A 14,008-nucleotide genomic window follows, 5' to 3' on the forward strand; every position below is an offset into this window, starting at 1 on the left:
TTAGAGATTCCTTGCAAGGGTGTGCTGGTCAAGACAGGCAGGTGGGGCATCAGCAATGGTCATCCAACAACATGTGCATATGCAAAACTTCAAAAAAGGATCAAGCACAAAATAAGAACATATATGCAAATAAACTATAGAACCAACTGACTCCTAAGGAGCAAGGGCTTTTAGGTTGGATAGAAGCATAAACATGTTGGGGGCCAAAACAATAACTTTCCATAATTTAAACAGGAAGTAGGTTTATAAATGAAAACAAACAAAACAAAAATATGCCAGTTTATAGGAAGACAGCAAATCCTGCAACAGGAGCACGCCACATCCTGACGAATGACAAATGCGGGTGTCTGTGTTTGAATTCAGCCCAGTTAATGAAGCCACCTTACATCACAGGAAAGAAACACGGGGCTATGAACAGATTCTCCTTTGGTTTGCCAATAAAGCAAGGGGGAAAGAAGTTGCATAACTCAAGAAGGATCGGCAGCGTGTAGTTTGTTCTGGTGATCAAGCCACAGTGATAATGAGCTTTGAGATTCTTTGAGACTCTTTGAATCTCCGTTCAAAGAACTTTACAGATAAATGCTGCGTATGAACTTCAGTATCTGGCTGCCGTTAATGGCCGACGTGACCCATCTGCTTCTCTGTTGTCTAAACTACTTCCTACAATTTCAATGAAATCAAAAGAATTTGAAAACTCGATTGATTTGCTGCAGCTGGCTTGTTTAGATTGGCAGGATAAAAAGCTTGAAAGACTTGACTCATTTTTGTGCATGTATTGCTGATATGCATCTTACAAACACATCCTTACCTAACTTTCCTATGCACATGCAGGGTTACGCATCCACTGTTCTCTGTGCGTCTAATGAACAACATAATAACACAAACTGATTTGGGATGAGTATTTTTCTTTGTATAGCAGGTTTTCTTCATGCTATGTAACCATCATTTCTCCAAATTAACCTGGGTTAACCCATTTTAATACACGGTTTGCACTCAAATTGTATGAACTGCAGAAACTGTTAAAAGGACAGTTTCTTGTTTACACTGTTATGGCACAGTTATAGAGCAACAAAAATCAAGGATTTATTTGAACAAATAAAACTCTAATATTACAGCCAGGCACAGTGAATGACTCAGATCACCGGCAGTGCTCAGTAAAACAATGTAAACACTTCTGGTCTTTAAATCAGGCTTAAACGATCAGTTGTGACAGTAAAGCAGACATGCCGTAACCAAACCCGCAGGTTCAAATATTAGGCTTTAAACAGTGAGAGCGAGGTTTCTCAACTCGGACAAACAAGTAATACAGCACTGTGAAGATAGAAATAAAATGAGGAGGTGGAAGGGTGTGGGAAACAGAAGGTGGAAGATGAGGACAAGGAAGGGGAAGCATCCAGGGATTCATTGTGGCTGAGCAGATCATGGCAGTCCAATCTCCTCTGTGGAGCCACATGAAACCTTGCCAGAGGTGGAGACAAATAACCCTTAGACGGAGAAAAATGAAGCTTTTTCTTTAATGCGGTTGACTCTGTAGTTGTCAACATTTCCTTATTTTGAGCCCTTTTTATACGGACAGCTTTTAACAAAGACTCAGCGGTAAATTACTATTTTATTTGTAGCTTCAATTGTGTTTGCTTTGATTTTTGTCAGCATTTGAAGTGTTCAGTTTTTTACCCTCCACATAGTGATTGGGATTTGATGTCTTTTTATGTACAAAAGTATTCATCACGCATTCCTAACAATGCTTGCTTGAACATACAGTAAACAACCTTTGGTTACTGTTTTTTCTTGTCTGTTATTTTACAAAGGAGTTTTTCTTTTCTTTTTTCTTTTTGAAAAAAAATCAAATGTGTGACAACTGAGGAAAAGCAGACATCAGAAAAATCAATGGAGGAAACCATCTGCTTCTTCTGATAAGTCTCTCACTGTTTGAGTAATTCAGCATATGCTCATCCGCTGCTGAATGGATGGAACTCTGTGAAGGGAATTATGCTTTAAATCTAAACATGAAGGACGATGTCGCCCTCTACTGGCTGAAAATAAACCACATACAAAAAACAAAGGAAAAAAGCTTATTTTATTTCTCATTTGCGTTCATCTAGAGAGGTTTGTTTAAAACGGTATAAACAGCTCAGGTTGCTGTGATCCCTTAATTATTGCTATGACAGTGGCTCAATTTGCTGTTTCTTATTGTTCAAATAGGATCTTACATGATGTGATTAATTGGTTTTTGGGAGAAGGTGCTGATATTGTGTAAGAGTTAAACCATGAAAATATCTTCCCTTACATGAAGAAGATGGTGTAATTCATTCATGTAAGTGTGCCTTTGTACATCAAACTTTAAAAGAAAAATAATCTGTGCTTTCACTTTTTCAGATAAAGTGGAGGAAAAAATAAGGATAGATCTTTCCTAAGAGGAAAACAATTATTTTTAAAACATTGTTGCACTTCCTCTGCTTTATATAACAGTGTAAATGCTTTGACATGTGGACTTCATCAACAAGTTCAACTTCAATGAAGGTCAGTTGCAGCAAAATACATGCATGCAGCATGTGTGTAAATGAAAGGGAGGAGAACAGTGAGGATGCAAGGAGAAGAGGTGGAGAAAGTGCAAGAGTTTAAATACTTGGATTTATTTGTGCAAAGCAGTGGCAACTGTGGGACACTAAAGGCAAAAATGAGAATGCATCAGAGTGGAGTGGGTGAAGAAGAGCATCAGAGACAGAGATAGAGATAGAGAGATAGAGATAGAGATACATAGAGACAGAGCAGCAGCAGACCTAGAGGCGGCAGCATCGAGCAAGACACAGTCACGGTTGTTGACTCATTAGAGATAAAATAAGAGATGCTTGAATGAACTGGTTTGGAGAGAATGGTGGAGTTGGAGCTCTCGTACAAAAGAAAAAGAAGAAGATCAATAAGGATATTTTTCTGGATATACAGAACTGAGGATATGCAGCAGGTTGCTGTGACAGAGGAAGATGCAGAAGGCCAGATAAGATGAAAGCAGATGAACTGCAGTGACACAAAAATAAAAAAAGAGGAGCAACTGCATTCTTTTTGATCAAGATATCATAGATTATTAATTAGAGCAACGTGATTCATTTCTAAAGCCTTTTTCTGTCAGAGAATTTCAGATTTTAAATGTATTTTAATTTTGTCAAGCAAGATGGAAACATTTCCTTCCTAAATAAAATGATTTTGTTCCTTTTCATTAAAGTATTACAGCATCTTCAGTTACTTAATAAATTTAAATACATTTGAACTGAGTTAAAATTAGTTAAGAATCAACAATTAAATCCATCCATCCATTTTCTTTTTTTTTCCCCTCCATCCATTTTCTATACCTGTTTTATCGTCTGCAGGGTGGTGTGGGTCTGCTGGAGCCTATCCCAGCTCATTACAGGGACAGGAGTTAACCCTGGACAGGTCGCCAGTCCACTGCTGGGCCACATATACAGACAAACAACCATGTACACGGCCAATTTATAATCATCAATTCACCTAGTATGTATGTTTTTGGACTGTGGGAGGAAGCCGGAGTACCCGGAGGGAACCCAGGCAAGCACGGAGGGAACCCAGGCAAGCACGGAGGGAACCCAGGCAAGCACGGGGAGAACACGCAAACTCCACACAGAAAGACCCCGCCGGGCCCGGGAGTCTCTCCGGGAGTCGAACCTTCTTTTTTTTTATTTTTTAAAGATTTTTTTGGGCTCTAGTGGCCCTTTATTGGAGATGCAGACTGGAAAGGGGTAGAGAGAGAGAACGGGGAAGACACGCAGCAAAGGTGCGGGGGCTAGATTCGAACCTGCGACCGCCAGGAACCTTCTTGCTGTGAGGCAACAGTGCTAACCACTAAGCCACCATGCTGCTTACAATTAAATCCTTTTTACATTTTAGCAACGTCTAATTACATGATGATGACGTACAGTACAGTGTATGTCATAGTATAACAGTGTAACAGTCACAGAGGAATTCATTCAAATACTTTTTAATACATTTTAAGTTATTATTAATTATTTTTTATTATTATTTATTTTCCTATTACTGACATAGAACAGCACAATTAGTTTTACTTTATACTGTGGTGTGAATATTCATCCACTGAGGGATTCAGATACCTGCTTAACCATTAGTGTGTTTTGTTTTAGCTGTTTTGAAAGGGGTCACTGCATTACATCACTATTCCCAGGGTTTCCTCCTCTCACCAGGTGACTACATGCAGTTCATCACTGTTAATGAGTTCATGTGCTGCTGCAGGACAAACCGCAGAGCGGGGCTTCCCAGGTGCTGCTCAACAGCACTCAGGAAGCCATGAGTCCGGCCCGTCCTGCCAGCTGCTCGCTGCTGTTCAGCCACAGGTCACTTTAATCAAGTTTCACTGGAACACACAGGAATTGGTTACGGTTACAAGGGAGTAAATAAATTAAAGATGCCCTCAAAAAAAGAGCAGAAAAGGAAACCGAAGGGGTGGATCACGATGACTCAGAGCATCAGCAACCGGAAACCGAGAAGAAAAGTAAGCAACTGAGCTAATCAAAAGATGTGAGCAGATTGTTTAAGGGCAGTGATGAAGATGGATTCAGCTCTGAGTCACCGGGGCCGGATGTGAGAAGCACCGAGAAAAAGGAAAGTGTGAAAGGAGAAGCTCAAAAATAAATAGGAAAAAATCCAAAGAAAACAGCTGGGATGAGCTGAGCTGTGAAGATAACAACAATGAGTTGAAGGATAAAAGGAAAGAAGAGCTCCCTGATGTGACTGAGACAACCAGGAAAGACCAGAAGAAGTCCTCCGTTAAAGACTAGATGGGATCAAAGGATAAAAACAAGAAAGGGGGAGAACAGGCAGCTGGGGATGACAATGAAGGGACAAAGAAAAAGAAAGACAAGAAGAAGAAAAGCTCAGTGAGGGATGATAGTGACGAAGACAACAAGAAGACGAAAGGCAAGAAGAAAAAGATTGAAAATTATGTTGAAATCTACGAGAGGGAGCTCCGCGACTATGAGCCGGAACAAACAGAGAACCACGAGGATGAGTATCACAAGAAGAAAGGTAATTGTATATGTTTCAGTCCACCTGTAAGATGTAGATGAGACTACCTGAGGACATGACACAAGTGAACAGCGTCTCTGTTTATAGAGTTAGTGCATTGTTGCATAACTAGGGTTGCCACCCGTCCGGTAAAATACGGAATTGTCCTTTATTTGAGAAAAAAATGTTGAGTCCCGTATTGAACTAATAAGGATTTGTCCTGTATTTTCATTAACGCCCCATACACACGTCTGTCACACACACATCAACACTAAATTTACCAATACTGAACAAAATAAAAACACAGGAAACATTAAGGCCAGCAAAATCTTTGTGGCAGGACAACAGGACCTGCTGCGCTCTGTATATTATAGTTGAATTATTGAAATAAATTAACTTTTACACTATTTGCTATTTGAATTATTGAAATAAATTAACTTTTACACTATTTGCTAGTTGAATTATTGAAATAAATGAACTTTTACACCATATTCTTCACCTGTAGGCTATATTATACATCTTGGCTGATGTGGACATACATAGAATAGGAGGATATTTCAGTTGCTAGTATGATTGTCTGTCTGTACAGTCATGCAAGTTCAATGCTATTAAAGCACTTTAAACTTTAAATCAAAGCATTTTGTTTTTTCATATAAAATAAACACTTTTTTATGCAATGTAGAAGTTTTGGGGCTTTTTTTTGGCTCCTGCGCTGCTGAAATCGGGTGTCCCTTATTTCTATTTCTGAAAGGTGGCAACCCTATGCATAACTTGATGTAACGACATTGACACTAAAAGGAGAGGTGAATCCTTGATCGCAGTGTGTGTTTCCAGCATTTTAACAATTAAACAAAGTCCTTTTAAGTTGTGTCTTAAAGGAAGATTTTTTAGGGTGTTTTTTTAAGAGGGTTTTCAGATCCTGATAGAAACTGCTCAATCTGATAAAAAAAAAAATGGCCATCTTCCAATGTTGCAGTAAGAGTGCTTAAGTCTGAACATATATTATTCAGTCATCTGTTCAAGTCAGCAGGGTACTGTGACATCACTGACCCAGGTGAGAGAAAAATTATCCAGCTTCTCCATATTTACCTGAGATTTACATGAGGCTACATTTTAGGCTACAATATCAATTTCAGAAGGGACACATCACGGAAGACAGGAGCAAAGTGGAGTTGATTTTCTCACTCTGCCCTCTGAAACCGGCTGCTTTGACCACCGTGACAAAGTCACGACTGAAAAGGGAGCTGCTGTTCTCTTATCTCTGTTTTGCTTAGGCCAACGCATGTCATGAACATTTCATTAAAACCCCTCGAACCAAGTCAACTTTTAAAAAGAAAAAAAAAAGCCCACAACATGTAATATTTATGTGCAGGACCTTCTGTAAACCAACGTTTTGTAAGTCATACAGTTAAATGGCGTGACTTTACAGCAATCAAACTCTTCTGATTAAACCCTGTAGTGTACGAGGTAGTGACCATCACTGGAGATGAGCGAGGAGCTGGAACTGACGCCAATGTGTTTGTCACGCTTTTCGGAGAATTTGGCATCACACCCAAACTCCACCTGGCCAGCAAGTAAGTTTTATTCACTTATTGGAATTCAGGAATGAGCATATCTATACGTGTAACGCAGGTCAACGAAAAGAAGAATCTGCTAAACTTAAAAGTTGTGATTGAACCAAACCATCATGTTTGTTTCTTGCACTTGAAATAAAACTGTGCTATTTTTTTTTTTACTGCACATTAAAAGCACAGAAAAGAAGTAAGTATCTTTGAATGGTTCTAAAAAAAAGTTCTTAGAAAATAGAAAAGAATAGAATAGAATAGAATAGAATAGTTTGCAGTGAGCTTGGTTTTAATCAGTTTGCATGTTTTGCTGCAGGATTTTATCAAATCTTCAGGTTTTTATAGCTAAGTTTTGCTGCTCTGGGACTGAATACAGCATCTTTTGCCATTTTCCTAATATTTGATTATACTGTTGGGTTTTTCTGCATTTATTATGTAGTGAAGTGTTAGATAATCCCAAATATGATGAACATTGGACTTAACTTCTTCCTGTTGTGTGGTTCCAGGAGCCGCACAGCATTCGAAAAGGCCAAAACGGATGTGTTCAGAATTCGAACTCACAATGTTGGACCTTTGAAAAAGATAAGGTACAGCAGCCATCATGACATTTGACCCTTGTCCCAGGCTGTTTTGCGATTAGGATATTGACCAAGTTTAAACAAAGCTGAGCCTGCATCATATTTGGAAAGATAAAATGTATTTATTTGGATGTTATTTATCTGTTTTCGCAGGATAGAGCATGACAACACAGGCATGAGTGCCAGCTGGTTCCTGGACAGAGTGGTGGTGACGGATGTGAATCGGCCTCACTTGAGGTTCTATTTTTCTTGTAACAACTGGCTCAGTAAAGATGAGGGCGACGGCAGTTATGTCAGAGACCTGCTGGGCAGCATGGACTCCACGGAGATACCCAGATGTATGAATTTATCAACATTTACTAACTGGACTGTGATTATACTCGAGCGTAATGCTTTGATTGTATCTTTTCCAGATAACAAATATTTAGTGACTGTATTCACTGCGGATATAAAAGGCAGTGGGACAGATGCAGATGTTTTTATCAATATCTTTGGGGAGTTTGGAGATACAGGTAGGTAGTACTGTTTGTAGCTGAACAATTAGATGTTTTTTTTTTTTTAAAGTACTAATTGTTTTGATGAATTTATTAATTGTCTCCTTGCAGGTGAGAGGCGGCTTAACAACGACAAAAATAACTTTGAGAAAGGGACAGAGGACAAGTTCACTATAGAAGCACCAAACTTGGGCAAAATCAGGAAACTCACCATTGGCCATAATAACAGAGGCTCTTCAGCAGGATGGTTTGCGGATAAGGTAAAAAACAAAAAACAAACAGACACAATACCTTTGACTTGACTAATGCCCTTTTATTAGTTTTCAACCCCGATAACACAGAATGACAGTCATAGTCTTATTAATGAGACTCATTTTAAGTATTTATTGTACATTTTCTCAAGACAAAATTATATTACACTCCTTCTGTGCCTCCTTCAGCTCAGTTATGTGTCTTCAGTGATGCTTAAAACAATGAATCCCCATATTATCTGTCAGTTTTCTTACCTGACGCTGCTGTCCAACATGTACAGTACACTGCACAGCTGAGCGATGACTTCACTGGACACCTGGACACATACAGGACACGCGTGTCGTCATTCTACCCTGACTGTAAAGGGAAACCAACCCTTATTAAGATATAACCTTACAACAAACTGACAGATGAGGCTTTAGATGTGTTTGTTACCACACCGCAGAAAGACACCGAAGGTTAGAACTGATAACGAATTTCCATATTATAAATGGTTTGTGTGGCCACCTTCATGCACGTTGATCCATTTTAGCTTACAGAAGAATGTTTTGTATGAATCTTTATAATTAGTATGCAGTGGGGCGACAGAGTGAGGAAGCAAATGTTAACTAGTTCCAAGTTTCTAGTTCTTTGGCAGCTGTTTCTGAAATGTAAAATTCACATTTATGCCATTTATGCATCTACTGCAAAACTATATAGTGCAACACGTGTCAAGATGAGTTTATTAAGTGGAGTTGACGTTAAAGAGGATGTGAGTTCTGATCTCACTAAAGTTAAGGTTACCTTGAATAGGGATACATATTTTCACTGTTTGTCTGAATCAGAATCAGTGCAGAGAAAAATAAAGACTTTGGCTTTGGTTAAAAAGCCACTGTCAGAATTTGAAGACGCAGGACCCAAATGCAGGAGTAATCATTTTAGTTACACAACAGCTGAACAAAAAGCACTGCTAATGCAAGTTTTTAAGCCGGCACTTAAATGTGGTTTCCATATGAGCTAAGAGTGGGCTGTAAAATTGGTCCCACATGGTTTTGTCAGCAGGTTCCATCATGTCAAATATCCACTGAAGATTCATGTCTCTATTTGCCACAAACTGCCACATCTAACAAGGACAAGTGACCCACACAATCTACCCCTTTCTTAGCCCATACACAATTGCTTCACTGATACCCTTCATGGGTCCATATAGGTCCTCATAGGTTAGGGACTGACAATACTGAAACCCTATGGGATCCATGCCATTTGCCCTAGCTCACTCTGTACTCAAGTAGCCCATATTTAATCCAGATGTGGCCCATATGGACAAGCTAGCTGTGGAAGGGAAGGGGGGGGCGGATGAAGGGAAGCAGCAAAAGGAAGCACAATACAGTAGAAATCACAGCAAGGAGCACCAGGGGACTCAACGACAATGACAAGGAACCATCAAGCAAAGAAAGACAGTTGGGACAATATGTGGACAGATGAAAGCAGGTGAAACAATCATCAAAGACACAGATGACACTTATCAGGGAAGACAAGAGGAGGAAGAGATATATAAAACAAGGAAACCAACAATCCCTATTAAAGATAATAATGATAATAATAATAAATAACCCCTGAAATTATAGTGGTTTATCAACAAAACACAGAGAAGATGTTATACATTAAACCATAGTAAATTAACAGCAGTTATTTACTGTCATTAACACTGTTAACACACATTTTCACTGTGCAAGAATGTATGTGTGCACCCATGTGTGTGTGCAATGGTTGGTTGAGGCAAGGGCATGGATTTTTGTGATCCTCTGTGACTATCAGAGTTGATCAAAGCAGCAGCCCGGAGAAAGACGCTGCTCCTGTTGCTGATTGTTTTGGTGCACAGTGCTCTGTAAGCAGAAGTGATGAGTTTGTATCTGGGATGTGAGGGCTCTGCAGTGATGCTGCGTGCCCTGTTCTAGTGCACTTAAACCATATAAACAAAAATACAATCTTTGTGTCAAGCCTGGGAAGCTACTAGGAGATATTTTTCTTTGCATCTATGAGCATGAAAATCCTGCTGAATACTGTCTAAATACTGTATGTTGCGCCGGTTTTCTTCTTACAGGTGATTGTAGATGATATGGGAAACAAAATAGTGTATGAATTTCCGATCAATCGTTGGTTTGCCACTGATGAAGATGATGGAAAGATCCAGCGGGACATTTTGGTAGGGGGAAACCAGCCCACAGGTGAGGGGGGTGAAAATGGAAAATTTGTTTTTAAACCTGAAAAAATGTGATCAGAAAATGCAATTGTGGCTGAGATGAAAACTAATTAAAATTATAACCCTGTTTAATGTTTGAAGAATTTAAAGATGACTGGAGTCAATTCCCTCCAGAAATGTACGTAATCATCAATTCTTGAGTCAGACTAATGATGTCCTGATCTGGGTGATTCGGTTCCCGCTCAGCTCCTCTAGAGCTTGGGGCAGTAAACCGTAGTGACGCGAGACTCTTCCTCTGAAAGACTAACATGTAACTGTATCCACCAGGTATTGTGTACAACGTCCAGGTTGTGACAGGGAACATCCGAGGTGCAGGGACCAATTCCAAAATCCACATAGTGATGCATGGCACGAAGGGCTTGAAGAACAGTGGCAAGGTGAAGGGAGGATACAAGAAACCTAAAACAACTTTCGCTTAATTCATTACGCGATGAGTACATTATCACTAATTTGCTCTCATTCATATGAAACAAGAAAGAAAAACCCACAGTGGCCAGTGAAATAACTTAAAACTGACAGATGTAATAATTCATTATAATTATTTTCTCTTTTTAATGTAAGGGTTAGAAACGTATTTGTCCTCAGGTACAACTTAAATGACTGTCAAATGAGGGTAAACAGACATTGAATGAAATGCTTAGAAGTAGCAGAATGCACCAGCAGATCACAGGGTTAATCCTCCTGAAACTGCCTTGCGTTGCATCCATAGTTGGAAAAACCATTAATCTGACCCTTTCTCCAGGTGTTTTTGGAAGGAGGGAGCTTTGAACGTGATCTGACAGACATATTTAATGTTGAGATTGCTGCACTCCTCAGTCCCATGAGCAGGGTCACCATAGGACACGACAATGAAGGAGTTAGTGCCGGCTGGTACTGCGAGAAGGTACGCACACATACGCACACTCACTTGCCAAAAACTACAGTCTGGTATTTTACTGCTGAATTAATGCTTTCTGCAGGTTGTGGTGTACTGTCCATTCACGGGAATCGAGCAGACCTTCCCATGCGGTAAATGGCTGGATGAGAAGGAGGGAGACGGGCTGATAGAAAGAGAGCTGTATGAGATGGTCTCACTCAGACAGAAGAGGCAGAAGAGTGAGTTGAATATTCATGATTATAGCTTATCAGCAGCAGCTTTTATGTCTTGTAAAGCAGTAGATAGTCTGTCTTTAGTCTGCTTTGCCAGAGAAATGAAGTCCATTATCTGCTAACGAGCTGTAAATGGCCTGCACAATTTCTTTCCCTTTGATCCACAGATGTATGCAGCAGATAGAATGGGTTTTTTCTCTTTTTTTTCTTTTTTTTGGGGGGGGGGCAGTATTCCCTGTTCACAAGATGTGAATATAATCACTACATTGGTTCATACCATTTCAGAATTGCACAATTTCTCAGTTGGAAGCTGTCCACTGCAATCACTTCAGCGTGAGAGTTTTTGCCCCGAAGGGATATTTTAACAAGCAAAAGTGTCATCTCATGGGCTCCACTGAAATAGTGAAGGAACAAGAATAGTCCAGAATGATTTGTCACAAACTACTTGTGGAAACTCTGCTTCTGCTGGCCCAAAAATTGCAAAATGGTTTTACAGGGGCACAAACAAGCACGTGAATCATTTGAAATTAGGTGCTTTTCTTGATTAATTTACCTTTTAAAGGGATCTAATCTTTCTCTAAATCACAGTAACAGACAAACGCAATGTGCATAAACTGATACTACAGTTTTTGCATTCTTATTGAACGCACCCATTAAACATTCACAGAACCGATTAAAAAGATGGCGAATCCATTGATTTGACTCGAGGTGTGCAGATCTGTGAGTTTGGAGGTGTGATTTAGAGCGACTTTGTTTTCATGAGAGACACTCAAACTTTTATGTTGGCTTTTAATAAGAAGCATTTGCTAATGGGCATAAGGTTGAAAAGGCATTCAATTTTTTGAGGTTTCCATCAGTCAACAATTAAAAGTAAATGAGAGTAACAGCTGAAGGCTTGAAGACTTCATTCTAACTGACAAACCTCCCTTTGTATTTGTCTACAATACACAAATCATTGTACAGGCCATGTGTCCATGGCAAAACAATTCAGTATAGTTGCTGCTTTCAAGCACATTACTGCAAGGTTTGGCAAAGAAAATCTTAGAAATCTGCAACACTGCTAGGAAAATGTTCAGAAGACTGAGAAAAACTGCATTTGAATTGTTCAGAAAGAATAACCACTATGCAGTATGCATGGTACAAAAATGACATAGGTTACAGCTTTGGGGCGGCAGTAGCTCAGGTGGTAGAGCGGGTCGTCCAATGATCGGGAGGTCAGCGGTTTGAATCCCGCTCCGTCCCAGTTTGCTGTCGTAGTGTCCTTGGGCAAGACACCTTACCCACCTTGCCCCGTGTGAATGTGTATGAATGTTTGGTGGTGGTCGGAGGGGCCGTTTGGCACGATGTGGCAGCCACACTTACGTCAGCTGTGGCTACAAAACATAGCTTACCACCACCAGTGAGGATGTGTATGAATGAATAATGATCTCTGTAAAGCGCTCTGGGTGCCTTGAAGGGCGCTATATAAAACCAAGTCATTATTATTATTATTACAAACATCCAAACATCATCTCAACAGTAAAGTACAGTGGAGGGAGAATCATGGTTTGGGGGTTTGCTTTCAGTCCTGTCCTGTGTTCTCCATTTTAAGCTCTTTTTGTCTGTTTTTAGTGCTATGAATGGTCTTCCTCTATTGTATTTATGCAAAGTTTTAAGTTTCCATTGATTCAATAGAGCTGTGTGTTTGGCTGGCCAAAACTGACCACAAGACTAGGTGCAAAAAGTGGGGTGATCCTATTTTTGCAGTTGCTGGTCCTGAACTCTGAAACACACTGCCCCTTGAAATACCTTCACTAGCCTGCCTTTGTTAAAGACGCATTTAGAATGGCATTTGGATTAGCTTTTATGTATCTTATTGTTACATTTCTAGTTACATAGTCCAGTTTTTATTTGTTTTTAATTGTAGTGAAGCACTTTGGTCAACCTCAGTTGTTTAAATCTGCTATAGCTACAAACATTGATTGATTGATTGATTGATTGATTGATTGATTGATTGATTGATTGATTGATTGATTGATTGATTGATTGATTGATTGATTGATTGATTGATTGATTGATTGATTGATTGATTGATTGATTGATTGATTGATTGATGGATGGATGGATGGATGGATGGATGGATGGATGGATGGATGGTTGGTTGGTTGGTTGGTTGGTTGGTTGGTTGGTTGGTTGGTTGGTTGGTTGATTGATTGATTGATTGATTGATTGATTGATTGATTGATCCATTGATTGGTTGATTGGTTGATGGATTGATTGATTGATGATTGATCCATAATATTGATGGTTGATCGATTGATTGATTGATTGATTGATTGATTGATTGAGTGATTGATTGTTCGATTGATTTATTGATTGATTGATTGATTGATTGATTGATTAAAACCTCCTGCAGGATGAAGTCATGTTAGACGTGGCCCTAAACATTGGTTTCAGAGGAAGAAAATCAGTCTTATGGTACGGCCTGGTCAGAGCCCAGACTTTAATCCCATACAGACGCTGTGGAATTAATTCAAAAGAGTCCTTCGTACCAAATATCATACAAATGAGTCTGAGCTGAAGCTCTTTAAACTGTTTGGGTAAAATGTGTGAACGACTTTGGAGGTTTAACTGGCTATTAACTCCAAGGGTTTACCTACATCTTCCAACCAGCTAAGTTAAGCATACTGCGCTTGTCTACTATTGTGACTGAGAAAAAGAGCAGAACACATTTAATGGCAGTGAAAAAAGCAAACCACTGAATTCCAATTACCTATT

General features: G+C 39.5%; 1 protein-coding gene across 1 annotated transcript in view; it reads left to right on the forward strand.

The window, feature by feature from the left end:
* The first annotated feature begins 4,805 nt into the window (after positions 1 to 4,805).
* The window catches only part of loxhd1b (lipoxygenase homology PLAT domains 1b), a 42,271-nt gene continuing 33,068 nt past the window's right edge, over positions 4,806 to 14,008 (forward strand). Inside the window, exons 1-10 of the mRNA XM_061730247.1 lie at positions 4,806 to 5,052; positions 6,491 to 6,605; positions 7,103 to 7,183; positions 7,328 to 7,512; positions 7,588 to 7,686; positions 7,780 to 7,928; positions 10,004 to 10,127; positions 10,430 to 10,539; positions 10,905 to 11,045; positions 11,122 to 11,257. Of these exons, the coding sequence (XP_061586231.1) occupies positions 4,806 to 5,052; positions 6,491 to 6,605; positions 7,103 to 7,183; positions 7,328 to 7,512; positions 7,588 to 7,686; positions 7,780 to 7,928; positions 10,004 to 10,127; positions 10,430 to 10,539; positions 10,905 to 11,045; positions 11,122 to 11,257 (1,387 nt within the window). The remainder of the gene's footprint in view (positions 5,053 to 6,490; positions 6,606 to 7,102; positions 7,184 to 7,327; positions 7,513 to 7,587; positions 7,687 to 7,779; positions 7,929 to 10,003; positions 10,128 to 10,429; positions 10,540 to 10,904; positions 11,046 to 11,121; positions 11,258 to 14,008) is intronic.

The sequence above is a fragment of the Cololabis saira genome, chromosome 9, assembly GCF_033807715.1.
Source record: "Cololabis saira isolate AMF1-May2022 chromosome 9, fColSai1.1, whole genome shotgun sequence".
NCBI lineage: Eukaryota > Metazoa > Chordata > Actinopteri > Beloniformes > Belonidae > Cololabis > Cololabis saira.